At 36.7% G+C, this 14,170-nt stretch overlaps 1 protein-coding gene across 8 annotated transcripts in view; it reads left to right on the top strand.

The window, feature by feature from the left end:
• IQCB1 (IQ motif containing B1) overlaps nt 1-14,170 on the top strand; it is a 159,195-nt gene that overhangs the window by 128,391 nt on the left and 16,634 nt on the right. For 6 of the 8 annotated variants that reach the window (XM_040250702.1, XM_040250687.1, XM_040250716.1 and 3 more), the window contains exons 7-10: nt 4,042-4,141; nt 10,115-10,293; nt 12,713-12,822; nt 13,423-13,532. In XM_040250702.1, the coding sequence (XP_040106636.1) occupies nt 4,042-4,141; nt 10,115-10,293; nt 12,713-12,822; nt 13,423-13,532 (499 nt within the window). The remainder of the gene's footprint in view (nt 1-4,041; nt 4,142-10,114; nt 10,294-12,712; nt 12,823-13,422; nt 13,533-14,170) is intronic. The other 2 variants (XM_040250733.1, XM_040250742.1) reach the window with 1 other exon arrangement.

The raw sequence follows: 14,170 nt of genomic DNA on the forward strand, positions 1-14,170 counted from the left end.
GCTGACTGTATATAGGTATGAGGTAGAAAATATGCAAGGTAAGCCAGAAGTATCTTGAATACTAGATAGGAAAGAAGCAGTCAAAGTCTGTTAGGATTTTGTGAAAAGGACTCAGGAGCCAGCATAAGGAGGTTTCTGCTAGCCAGAAATGGGAAAATTGAAAAGTAATGAGGGTAATAACTACAGTGGATTAAAACACATCAATAGAGTGAGATTATTAACTTTAACCTTTTACCATGGGAAGTAGAATAGTTTAATTAACCCCTCTGTACTCATCACTGAGATTCAATCATTATTAACATTTCTCTAATCTTTTTATTACTTATTTCCTGCCACAATTAAAAACAGTTAGCATTAGAGTCTGCTAGGGAACCAATTCATTTTGGTAATAAATAAAGAGTCCATCATTTATACTGCCTTTTCTTACATATTGATGAGGAAACTTTTTTCTTTATAAACATTCCAGCTAGTAAGTGAAAAGGATATGATAGAATCATGCTATATTATAACCTTTAGTGAATTAATTATCCATCACTGTCAACATCTCAAAAGGAGAGACATCAGATATGAAGTGCCTCATTGTAATATCTCATTATAACCTCACATATGACATGTATATAACAAAAATTCAAACATGAATCATTTTGATCCTGGAGCTTCAACTACCAATTTGTAGAAGGTCAGAGAAACATTAAATTACACCAGAGGAATGCAGTTAGCAAAAGTAAACTGGGAAGCTCAAAGGACAGTTGACATAACTGAATGCAGTTAGCAAAAGTAAACTGGGAAGCTCAAAGGACAGTTGACAGTTGCAAGGGGCAAAAGGGTAGAGTAGAAACCCATAGGTTAAAAGAAATTTGAAAGATAACTAGTTACATTGTGTGGCTCCTGTTTGGATCCCAGTTCAAGTAAACTTCTGAAAATTCACCAAAAAAATGGCAATGGGAGCAGGGACTGGATATTTGATAAAATCAGGGAATCATAATTAGTTAGGTTAGATAATGGCAATATTTTATTTTTTAATAATTCATACATAATATTTTGGGAATATGTATTGAAATATTTCTGGGTAAAATTATTTGATGTCTTGGATTTGCTTTCAGATAAAATGGGAGTCAAGAAGTAGATGGGGTAGGTGAAATAAGACTGGCCACGAGTTGATCATTGTTGAAGTTGAGTGACTAATACATGCAGGGTCATATATACTACTCTTCCACATGTTCGAAACTTTAATTTTAAAAAATTGGCAAATATCAGTTTTTGTTGGGAAACCAAATAGTTATCTGACTATACTTGAAAACAATATACTGCTGCTGCTGCTGCTAAGTTGTTTCAGTCTTGTCCGACTCTGTGCAACCCCATAGACAGCAGCCCACCAGGCTCCCCCATCCCTGGGATTCTCCAGGCAAGAACACTGGAGTGGGTTGCCATTTCCTTCTCCAATGCATGAAAGTGAAAAGTGAAAGTGAAGTTGCTCAGTTGTGTCTGACTCTTAGCGACCCCGAGGACTGTAGCCTACCAGGCTCCTCCATCCATGGGATTTTCCAGGCAAGAGTACTGGAGTGGGTTGCGATTGCCTTCTCCAAAAATAAATCTTATAATAAGGTAAATGTTATTAAAGTAGAATAACTTCAACAAATTATTTTATCATATTTTTTCCAAAATAGAGAAAAGATATATAAACACTGCATTCTACATGATTTCAGTGAATTCAGAGTTAAAGAGTTATTAATAAACATCTTTGCTGCTGCTAAGTCACTTCAATCATGTCCGACTCTGTGCGACCCCATAGATGGCAGCCTACCAGGCTCCCCCATCCCTGGGATTCTCCAGGCAAGAACACTGGAGTGGGTTGCCATTTCCTTCTCCAATGCATGAAAGTGAAAAGTGAAAGTAAAGTCACTCAGTCGTGCCCAGCTCTTAGCGACCCCGTGGACTGCAGCCTACCAGGCTCCTGGGATTTTCCAGGCAAGAGTACTAGAGTGGGTTGCCATTGCCTTCTCCAATAAATATCTTTAGATAGACAAAAATAGAAAAATACACTTATCTCAGCTACAGAGAATTTTTTTGCTATTGAAAAATAGAAAATAAAAAACCATAAAAATAATACCAGAAGTTTTTTGAAGTTGTTAGATTTTTTTAATGGTATCTAGTGAAATATTGGATTATGTAAACAGAAGTGAAGAACAGTAGTTAGTATATGAAAGAAATCAAATATGTCCCCTCTAGAGACTGATGGAGAAGGAAATGGCAACCCACTCCAGTGTTCTTGCCTGGAGAATCCCAGGGACAGGGGAGCCTGGTGGGCTGCCGTCTATGGGGTCGCACAGAGTTGGACACGACTAAAGCGACTTAGCAGCAGCAGCAGGAGACTGAAAGAGGAAAAAATGTGTAGAAGCTAGGATAGTGTTCACAGAGCTGCCTTGCCAGCATACCTGATCCCACTTTAATTAAAATTCTAGTCAGTTAATGAACAAAGGACTATTAACTGACATTTAATGGGAATCTACACTGTTTCTAGGCAAACTTAGATAGTGTGTTGTCACCCTGCTTATTTAACTTCTAAGCAGAGTACACCATGCAAAATGCTGGGCTGGATGAAGCACAAACTAGAAATCGACTGCTGGGAGAAATATCAATAACCTCATATATGCAGATGACACCACCCTTATGGCAGAAAGCAAAGAGGACCTAATGAACCTCTAGATGAAGGTGAAAGAGGAAAACTGGCTTAAAACTCAACATTCAGAAAACTAAGATCATGGCACCTGGTCCCATCATTTCATGGGAAATAGATGGGGAAACAGTGGAAACAGTGACAGACTTTATTTTCTGGGGCTCCAGAATCACTGCAGATGGTGACTGCAGCCATGAAATTAAAAGATGCTTGCTCCTTGGAAGAAAGGCTGTTGCAAACCTAGACAGCATATTGAAAAGCAGAGACATTACTTTGCTGACAAAGGTCCGTCTAGGCAAAGCTATGGTTTTTCCAGTAGTCCTGTACAAATGTGAGAGTTAGACCATAAAAGAAGGCTGAGTGCCAAAGAATTGATGCTTTGGAACTGTGGTGTTAGAGAAGACTCTTGGGAGTCCCTGGACTGCAAGATCAAACCAGTCAGTCCTGAAAGAAATCAACCCTGAATATTCATCGAAAGGACCAATGCTGATGCTGAAGCACCAATACTTTGGCTACCTGATGTGAAGAGCCAATTCATTGAAAAAGATCCTGATGCTGGGAAAGATTGAGGGCAAGAGGAGAAGGGGATGACAGAGGACAACATATTGGATATATCACTAAGTTAATGGACTTAAGTTTGAGCAAACTCTAGGAGATAGTGAAGGACAGGGAAGCCTGGTGTGCTTCAGTCCATGGCATCACAAAGAGTCTGACATGACTTAGCAGTTGAACATAACAACAACCCTGTTCTAGGACATTTTACAGTAGTCTGTGAGAGACTTGTTAGTTTTAACTTTACAGGGAAAGAAGTAAGATTTTCTGAGAGGTTAAGTGACTTGCATAAGCATGTAGTGCCAGGTCTTCATAACTGGCTGTTCAGAGCCTAAAAATTACAAACCAAATACTCTTCTGGGTAGTTAGTGATTTTATTATTATTTAAGACAAGGTATTAGCAAATATGATACATTATATAACAGTTAAATTTTTAAGTACATGAGCTGCTGATTATAATCATCTGAACTATTGCTATTCCTTCATATTCTCTTTTTCACAGAAAATGTTATTGTCTTCACTGAAATCAGTTAGAAAAGGAGACTCAGTTTAAGGATATGTTATATTTTATTTTTAATTTAAGGGAAGATAACGATACATTCTTAGCTTAGTATTTATTTGTAACTGTCCATAAAAATGGAATAACTGCCTTATTATGGTTATGGAAAAACCAAGTATAACTTTACTGCAAAGTATATCAAGGCAGGAAGTTTAGCAGAAATGCTTATGCTTTGATCTGGTTTTGAAAAGACAAGTAAATCCCAGTTGTATCATCATAGAATCATAATCTTTCTTTTTTTCTCTTTTTTTAGTACTGAAAAGTGAGCATTTCTTGCGCTTACTGCAAACTGATAATGTTCAAATAGGATCTACGGTCATGACTTTGCTACAGAACATACTACAGATCAATAGGTGACTTGGCTTTATAAAATATATAGAATTTTTTGTTTTTGATGAGAAGCATTACCAGTTTTACTAAAATCAATTGTATATGACATTTAAGAAGCTTTGTTATTACCATTGTATTTTTTTAATGAATATAAAAAATATAAAATACTGTAAAAGAAAGTTTATTATCGAATTTGTATCTTATTTCAGAACTTAAGATTTTAGCCCTATCTCAGTCTTAGAGAAGAAAAATTACTGTGATATCTGAAGGAGAATATTGGGATCACGATAATAAGTGACTAATCAAATAGCATCACTGACATGAATCTGAGCAAACTTCAGGAAATAGTGAAGGACAGGGAAGCCTGGCATGCTGCAGTTCATGGGGTTGCAGAGAATCAGACACGACTTAGTGACTGAACAATCATGTACTTATTTAGCAGACTGCAAGCTCAGTATTTGCCAAGTGCTATGCCCTTCTAGAGTATAAAAGAAGTAACAGACAATTTTTCCCAGGTTAAAATAGAAAGGCAGAGTAAACACTGTTGAAATCATTGATTTTTTTCAGCTCAATATGGATTTGTTAAGCATCTAGTACATGTGCCAAGTATTGTCTGTCATTGGATTTATAAAATCGATTAAGATATGAACCTTATCTTCAAATAGCTTACGGTATAGTGGAAGAGACTAATACATGAACACAATTATATTACAGTGTAATAAGGTACAATGTTAATTAAATATTAAGAGGCGCTCCTAAACCAAACTGAGGTGGGGGATACTTCCAGGAGAATGTAACACCTGAGATGAATAGATGAGGAGCATGTAATGCTGAGATGAAAGATGAGAAATTAACCGGTGAGAAGAGAAAACAGTATTTCTAGGCAGAGGTAACAACATAAGCAAATGCACAGAGATAAGAAACAACATACAGAATGTGAAAAGTAGGCTAGAGTTCATACGATATCATGGAAGAGAGAGCTACACAAAGAACCCCAGAGATCTGCAGAATCCCCTTCAAGTTTTCAGTAGAGTATTGATCAGCACATGCATTTGAGGAAACTACTCAATGTCTTGGAAACAATAATCCAAAAGGATTAAAAGGAGCAGTACCAGAAACTCACAGAGCTAGAATGCTGCCTGATTCCAGCTGCAAAACTGGAAAAAACTTCATGAAAAATGGAGCATTAGGTAGAGTACTCAGGATAGTTTCATCTTGGTAGTGGGGGATAGTAGCACTAGACTGAGCACTACTGTGGATCATCTAAACAATAAAAGCAAGATCTGAAAGGATCAAATTATTTCCAGTTAATTTCTCTTCATGTAGTTATTGAAACTGCCTACGTCTTAAAATAGTGTACAAAGGCAGGAAGTTTAGCAGAAATGGTCATACTTTGATTTGGCTTTAATATGAGAAAATCAAATTTGTGCCATCATAGAATCTCTGTTTTTATCTCTTTTTCCCCCTTTCTTCCTTTAGTAATAAAAAGTAATCATTTCTTGCAGGAATCATTTCTGCAAACTGATGATGTTCAGATAAGATCTATAGTCATAACTATGTATAAAATTCTAGAAAATGTAAACTAATTTATAGTGACAGGTATAAATAAGGTGCCATGGAGGGTAAGTGGAGAAGGAGTACAGTGAAACAAAAGGAAACTTTAAGGGGTGATGGATATATTCATTATCTTTATTGCGATGGGGGAATGTCAAAACTTACCATATTATACATTTAAATATGTGCAATTCGCTGTATATCAGTTATACTTTAATGAAGCTGGTCAAAATAAAAAAATAATCATGTCTTGATGAACGTTTTGATATGGAATGAAATAAAAGATGAATTCAGGTATGATACCAAGTTTTCTGTATTGAATAATAGACAGTGGTATCAGTTCAGTTGCTCAGTCATGTTGACTCTTTGTGACACCATGGACTGCAGCACGCAGGCTTCCCAGTCTATTACCAAATCCCAGAACTTACTCAAACTCACGTCTATCAAGTCAGTGATGCCATCCAACCACCTCATCCTCTGTTGTTCCTTTGTCCTTCCACCTCCATTCTTTCCCGGCATTAGGGTCTTTTCTGAGTCACTTCTTTTCATCAGGTGGCCAAAGTACTGGAGTTTCGGCTTCAGCATCAGTCTTTCCAATGAATATTCAGGACAGATTTCCTTTACAATTGACTGGTTTGATCTCTTTGCAGTCCAAAGGACTCTGAAGAGTCTTCTCCAACACCACAGTTCCAAAGCATCAATTCTTTGGCATTCAGCGTTTTTTATAGTCCAACTCTCATAACCATACATGACTACTGGAAAAACCATAGCTTTGAGTTGGCAGACGTTTGTTGGCAAAGTAACATCTCTGCTTTTTAATATGCCTTCTATGTTTGTCACAGCTTTTTTCCCAAGGAACAAGCATCTTTTAATTTCATGGCTGCAGTCACCATCTGCAGTGATTCTGGAGCCCCAGAAAATAAAGTCTGTCACTGTTTCCATTATTTCCCCATCTATTTGCCCTGAAATGATGGGACCAGGTGCCATGATCTTTGTTTTCTGAATGTTGAGTTTTAAGACAACTTTTTCACTCTCCTCTTTGACTTTATTCAAGAGGCTCTTTAGTTCCTCTTTGCTTTCTGCCATAAGGGTGGTGTCATCTGAATTTCTGAGGTTATTGATATTTTCCCAGCAATCTTGATTTCAGCCTGTGCTTCATCCAGTCCGGCATTTTGCATGGTGTACTCTGCATAGATGTTAAATAAGCAGTGTGACAATATACAGCCTTGACGTACTCCTTTTCCTATTTGGAACCAGTCTGTTGTTCCATGTCCAGTTCTAACTTGCTTCTTGACCTGCATACAGATTTCTCAGGAGGCAGGTCAGATGGTCTGGTATTCCCATCTCTTGAAGAATTTTCCACAGTTTGTTGTGATCCACACAGTCAAGGCTTTGGTATAGTCAGTAAAGCAGAAGTAGATGTTTTTCTGAAACTCTCTTGCTTTTTCTATGATCCAATGGATGTTGACAATTTGATCTCTGGTTCCTTGTCACATACTGAGATGAGTACAATTGTGCGGTAGTTTGAGCCTTCTTTGGCATTGCCTTTCTTTGGGATTGGAATGAAAACTGACCTTTTCCAGTCCTGTGGCCACTGCTGAGTTTTCCAAATTTGCTGGCATATTGAATGCAGCACTTTCACAGCATCATCATTTAGGATTTGAAATAGCTCAACTGGAATTCCATCACCTCCACTAGCATTGTTTGTAGTGATGTTTCCTCAGGGCCACTTGACTTCTTATTCCAGGATGTCTGGGTCTAGGTGGGTGATCACACTATCATGATTATCTGTCATGAAAATCTTTTTTGTACAGTTCTTCTGTGTATTCTTGCCACCTCTTCTTAGCCAAAACAGATTCAACATTGGTTTGTCCAACATAGACAGATATGTTCAGCAGGCAGAGAAATAAGAGTGCATGCAAAGATTTGTACACACAAATGTTTATAGCAGCTTTATCTGTAATAGTCAAAGACAAGACAACTCAAATGTCCACTGACAGTGAATAGGACTTGTGGAAGAGATCTGGACTAGAATTATGGACTTAATGAGTTATCAGGCTTAAAAGTATAGTTAAAAACATGAGAGAAGAGCTCAGTGAAAAATATGTATTGAGTAAGAAAAGAAATGGGCCAAATGGAATCCTAGGAAGTAACCTTTTAGGGGTGTACTGGAAAGCCTACAAAGAAAACAGGAAAAAAAAATAAAGGTCGAAAATCTGTAAACAGGGTGGAAGAGGACCAGAAGAACCTTTTTCCACAAAAGCCGAATAGTGGAGAATATCAGTTATAAACATTCATGGTTATTTTTTCTAACTGGACAAAAGTTTATTTATATTGTTGAGTAAGAGTCTGTTTGCATTTCTCTCAGATAAGAATCCTTGCCATTATTTGCTTTCTACAAGCCAACATCTACTTTTTTTTTCTTTTTTTTAATTGGTAGAATATTGCTTTACGGTGCAGTGTTGGTTTCTGTCATACAACAACATGAATCAATCATAATCATATATATCCCCTCCCTCCTCAACCTTCCTCCTGTCCCTACAGCTCACTTCTCTAGGTCATCACAGAGTGCCAGGCTGGGGTCCCTTTGTTACATAGCAAATTCCCAGTGACTATCTGTTTTATACATGATCGTTGTAAATATGTCAATACTACTTTCTCAGTTCGTCGCACCTTCAACTTGCACCATTGTGTCCACAAGTCATTCACTACTAAGTTGATCAGTACCATTTTTCTAGATTCCATATATATGCATTAATATATAATACTTGTTCTCTTTCTGACTTCTTTCACTCTGTATATGAGGCTTTAGGTTCATCCACTTCACTACAACTGACTCAAATTAATTCATTTTTATGGCTGAGTAATATTTTAGTGTTTATACATATTCTTTTTTATTACATCTTTTTTTTTAATAATTAAATTTATTTAGTTTTAATTGAGGGATAATTGCTCTACAATATTGTTTTGGTTTCTGCCAAACATCAACATGAATTAGCCATAGGTATACCTATTTCCCCTCTCTCTTGAACCTCCCTCCCACCTCCTTCCCTATCCCACCCCTCTAGGTTGTTATAGAGACCCAGTTTGAGTTCCCTGAGTCACACAGCAAAGCCCATTGGATCTCTGTTTTACATATGGTAATATATATGTTTTGTGTTACTCTCCATACATCCCATCCTCTCCTTCCTCCCCACCCCACTGCCCTGTGTCTATAAGTCTTTTCTCTTATGTCCTATCTGCATTGCTACCCTGCAAATAGGTTCAACTGCACCATCTTTCTAGATTCCATATATATGCGTTAATATACGACATTTGTTTTTCTGACCTAGTTCACTTTGTATAATAGGCTCTACGTTCATCCACCTCATTAGAACTGACTCAAATGTGTTCCTTTTTATGGCTGAGTAATATTCCATTGTATATATATACCACAGCTTCCTTCTGTCAGTGGACACCTAGGCTGCTTCCATGTCCTAGCTATTATAAATACTGCTGCAATGAACATTGGGGTACATGTGTCTTTTAGAATTGTGATTTTCTCCGGGACTATGCCCAGGAATGGGACTGCTAGGTCATATTGTAGATTTATTCCTAGTTGTTAAGGAATCTCCATACTGTTTTCCATAATGGTTGTGTCAGTTTACATTCCCACCAACAGTGCAGGAGGGTTCCCTTTTCTCCACATCCTCTCCAGCATTTATTGTTTATAGATTTTTTGGTGATAGCCATTCTGACTGGTGTGAGGTGATACCTCATTGTCATTTTGATTTGTATTTCTGTAATAATGAGCAATGTTGAGCATCTTTTTATGCAATATCTACTTTTACAGAATTGCAAAATATATTAATCAGTAGTAAATGGATAATCAAAGGAACATACCCCTAGAAAATCATATACTCCTTGGTGGGGTGAGTAAAAGGACACCTAGTAATCCCTTTGAATGTTTCTAAGTTTCAGATAATTTTTCATGACATCAGTAATGCAACATGAAGTTGTTGTGTAATGATGGAATACTAAAAGAAAAATTTCCTCCCAAGTACGTGATAATTGATTTTCTATAACATGTTTGTCTTCATCCATCATTAAGCAATGAACCGTGTACTTACTGTCTTGTGATTTTCCTTTTATTATTGCTTGAAACTTTTGAACCATCTGATTACTATTTTGCACATTAATCTTTCTCCAATAATTGATTGTAGGTTTCTTTGACTACTTTGTATTCACTATTTTACTTAGCATGATGCCTTACATACAATAAGAATTCAGTTAGTTGATGTAATGTGATGTATTCTTGGAACTGAGCTAGCCACTTAAAATATTGGTTAATTTCCTGGATCAGGCCATAGACATTAAGTTGCTGCACCTTTTTTTGTTTAATTTGTTGTGATAATGATGAATCATTTAGTAATGGTACATTTTTTATTCTTTTATTCTATTAGTGGTGATTTACTCAGAATAGAACGGAAAATACTTCATTCAATTTTAGATGAAGTTGTTTACAAAGTTTTATCAACTCCTAGTCCAGTCATAAGAGGTACTGCTACAAAGCTACTACTGTTGATGGCTGAATCCCATCAGGAAATTTTGATTTTACTGAGACTAAGTGCCTGCTATAAAGGTAATACATTCTTTCTTTTCTTGAGATTTTTAAAAAGAACATTTTTATTGATGGTATATGGAAAACAAAATACCTGTGTTGTGAAAAAGTCATTAACTAAAGTGTGCAGATAAAAACTCTGTCACAACAGGTAACGATTCAGAGGAAAAACTATATAATCCATCCATCTTCATATCTCAACAGATGGCATATGATACTTTATTGATGAGGTTACAATAAATAATTTGCTGCCTTTGTCACAAAAGATTGTGTGTTGAATATGCCATATAGTGTAATAACATAATGACCGAAAAGATCAGTGATCTTCCCTAATTTTATTGAGAAAATAGAGCTTTGCTTGAGAGCTTGACAGCCTTTTAATCTTTACATCATTTAGTAATTACTCTACCTCCTATACTGCCTTTCCTCAAAGACAAAAAAATCCCCATCACCCCCAAAATCATGTGAATAAAAATTCAGAAACTTGAGAAGGAAAGGGTTCAGTGTATTACCGTTACCTTATGATAGCTTTTCTTTAATTGAGCATTTACTATATGTCAGATACTATTCTGCATACCTTATGTGTATTAGAATATTTACTCTTCATAACAACCCTGTGAGATGTTTGCTATCCTCATTATATAGCAGTGGAAACAAAAGTGCGGAACATGTAGGTAGTTTATCCAAAATCACTCAGTTTGTTTTTTTTTTTTTCCAACTGCTAAGCAAAGTTTAATGTGAGTTTTTATTTATTTGTTAGGCAGAGTCATGAATTTATTACAATATATTTTCTTATTCAGTATGGTCAAGAAATAGGTTTCTAGTTCATTAAGTATCTTATATATTAATAATAATAATTTATATTATGTATTAGAGAAGGAAATGGCAACCCACTCCAGTATTCTTGCCTGGAGAATCCCTTGGACAGAGGAGCCTAGCCAGGCTATAGCCCATGGGCTCGCAAAGAGTCGGACAAGACCGAGCAACTGACTATACTGTATATAAAATTTCAAGAATTAGAATACAATGTGATATATTTAATGGACTTCCCAGGTAGTAGTGGTAAAGAATCCGCCTGCCAGTGCAGGAGACACAAGAGATGCAAGTTCAATCCTTGGTTGGGAACATCCCCTGGAGGAGGGCATGGCAATCCACTCAAGTATTGTTCCCTGGAAAATGCTATGGACAGAGGAGTCTAGCAGGCTACAGTCCATAGGATTGCAGAGTCGGTTGGACATGACTGAAGTGACTTAATACACACAGACGTGAGTGACTTAGCTTACTTGAGTCATTACTGTGAACTTTGTGGGAGAGAAGTGCCAGTAATAAAACTCTAGAGGATACTATGCTAGATACATATTATTTCTATAATTTTATTTTTTCTATAGAAATGTGAATGCCCAACAGAGTTCATTATAAAGGAATTCTATCTCAATCTGTCTCCCTTTCTTTTCTCAACAGTAGAACTTACACAGTTTCCTCAAGATATTTTACAGTTATTAATACTGCTGAGAACTTGAGTCTTAAAGTAGAAGATATGGAAAGACCCATATATTACTATGCTGTGCTTAGATACTCAGTTGTGTCCAACTCTTTGCAACCCCCTGGACTGTAGCCCGCCAGGCTCCTCTGTCCATGGGTATTCTCCAGGCAAGAATACTTGAGTGAGTTGCCATTTCCTCCAGGGGATCTTCCCAATCTAGGGATCTCAGGTCTCCTGCATTGCAGGAGGATTCTTTAGCATCTGAGCCCCCAAGGAATCCCAGTTGTACACTCCGAGCCCATTCTCTTGCTTATGTGTATTGCACACATACATTATAATAATCATTCCTCCATGCCTTAGAAATAGTACTTATTTTGTAACTTACATTACTACTCAGTTTTAATTTGGGATGGAAGTGCAGTATTTTAATGTTATAACACTTCTATAATAAATGCTCAGGAGCCTATTAATTAACCCCATATCACATACATTGTTGATATTTTTATTTAATAATAACTTCCTTTAATTAATAGTAACTAATAGCCTGCTTCAGTACTTCCACAGGATAGGCATTTACTCAGTATATATTCAATATCTTTAAAATGTTCTCATGTAAGGTATTTATGTTGGAACAGGAAAAAAAGTGTATATATAACTCTACCCTTTGACTTACCATAATGATTCCACTCTCCTCCCTGTTTTTTCTAATAAAGAGATTGACTAAGCAGATTTTGCATCAGATCTCACAAGTGAATATCTCAGAACTCTTAGGACAGTGGAAAATCTTAAAGACCTCTATCTAGAAGTTTTTGAGAAAAGGAAAAAGAAAAATCATGTGATTAATCTTGTTATTTTCATTTGTTTCTAAACTAGACATTTTAACCTCAAATTAATTCTGATTAGATAATAAAATCGTATTTTATTATTAATAGCTATGCCTTTGTTATTCCATTTCAGGACTTAGAAGTCTACTAAATAAACAAGAACCTGGGACAGAGTTTAGTCAAGAACTTAGACAGTTCATTGTTCTTTTAAGCCCTAAGGCCTATCAGGAAGTAAAAGACCAGGTATTGAATTATAAAAATAATTTGCATGATATTTACTAAGATTTCAGTAGACAATTTAGTTTGAAAATACTGGCTAGTAGTAGTCTCCTGAATCTTGTATTTGCTTTCTCTCCCCCTTCCTTTACTTATTCTCCCCTAAAATCCAGAGCAGCTATAGTTTGATGAGAGAAGTTGTTTTATGGTCTAAATTTTTAACTCTAGAGCCTTTTTTAAAAATCTATACAGAGTCCTTTGTACCCTTGTATCTTTGAATAAGTGAAGCTAAGCATCAGAAGTGAAGCAAAGATGTTAAAGCATTAAATAAGCAAAATTGTGAAATCCTTGTAATCAGAATGGAAGTGATATTAATCAGGGAGAATTTGAAGCTGACCAGACCGCATCTTGAATACATTTTAGATAATGCCTAACTGAGCCTCCTTTGGGAGATGAGGTTTAATATTCTTAGGCTGTTCCTGTCCTGGATTTATACAAATGTTGCCTTCTGCTCAACTTATTAAAGATGGAGATTAATACTTGCCCAGGCTGATATTTTAAGAAGTAAAATTCTAAAAACAACTTGCCTAGGGATGTCTTTAAATTAATTCTGGCCTTTAATTTCAGAAACAACATAAAGCAGCTTGCTTGATTCAAGCTTATTGGAAGGGTTTCCAGACTAGAAAGAGATTGAAGAAGCTACCATCTGCTGTGATTACTTTGCAGAGGAGTTTCAGGTAAAAAATTTGGGTGAGAGGATTGATGATCTGAGAGGGCTGCTGCTGCTGCTAAATCACTTCAGTCGTGTCCGACTCTGTGCGACCCCATAGACGGCAGCCCACCAGGCTCCCCCATCCCTGGGATTCTCCAGGCAAGAACACTGGAGTGGGTTGCCATTTCCTTCTCCAGTGCATGAAAGTGAAAAGTGAAAGGGAAGTTGCTCAGTTGTGTCCGACTCTTCGCGACCCCATGGACTGCAGCCCACCAGGCTCCTCCGTCCATGAGATTTTCCAGGCAAGAGTACTGGAGTAGGGTGCCGTTGCCTTCTCCCTCAGAGGGCTAGATATATCTTATTAGAGTATAGCTGAAAACTTAAAAGAGAAAACTTAAAAGAGGTTTTTTTTTTCTTTTTCAATATTCTAGTGTATTTCTTTCATTCTTGCTTCATACATTTGTGAGTGTCAGCACTTCATTAACCTTATTATACTTTCAAAAGCAGAGGACATAACATAAAACAGGAATCTAATGTAACAAATACATAATCCTATTCACTTAAGACTTTTGTGAGCCAGGTCTACAGAGGGAGCCAGTAATGGTCACTATCTCATTAAACCCTTAAAACCAAAAGTTGCCATAATTGTTCAAATGTAATTAT

The sequence above is a fragment of the Oryx dammah genome, unplaced genomic scaffold (genome assembly GCF_014754425.2).
Source record: "Oryx dammah isolate SB20612 unplaced genomic scaffold, SCBI_Odam_1.1 HiC_scaffold_2, whole genome shotgun sequence".
Taxonomy (NCBI): domain Eukaryota; kingdom Metazoa; phylum Chordata; class Mammalia; order Artiodactyla; family Bovidae; genus Oryx; species Oryx dammah.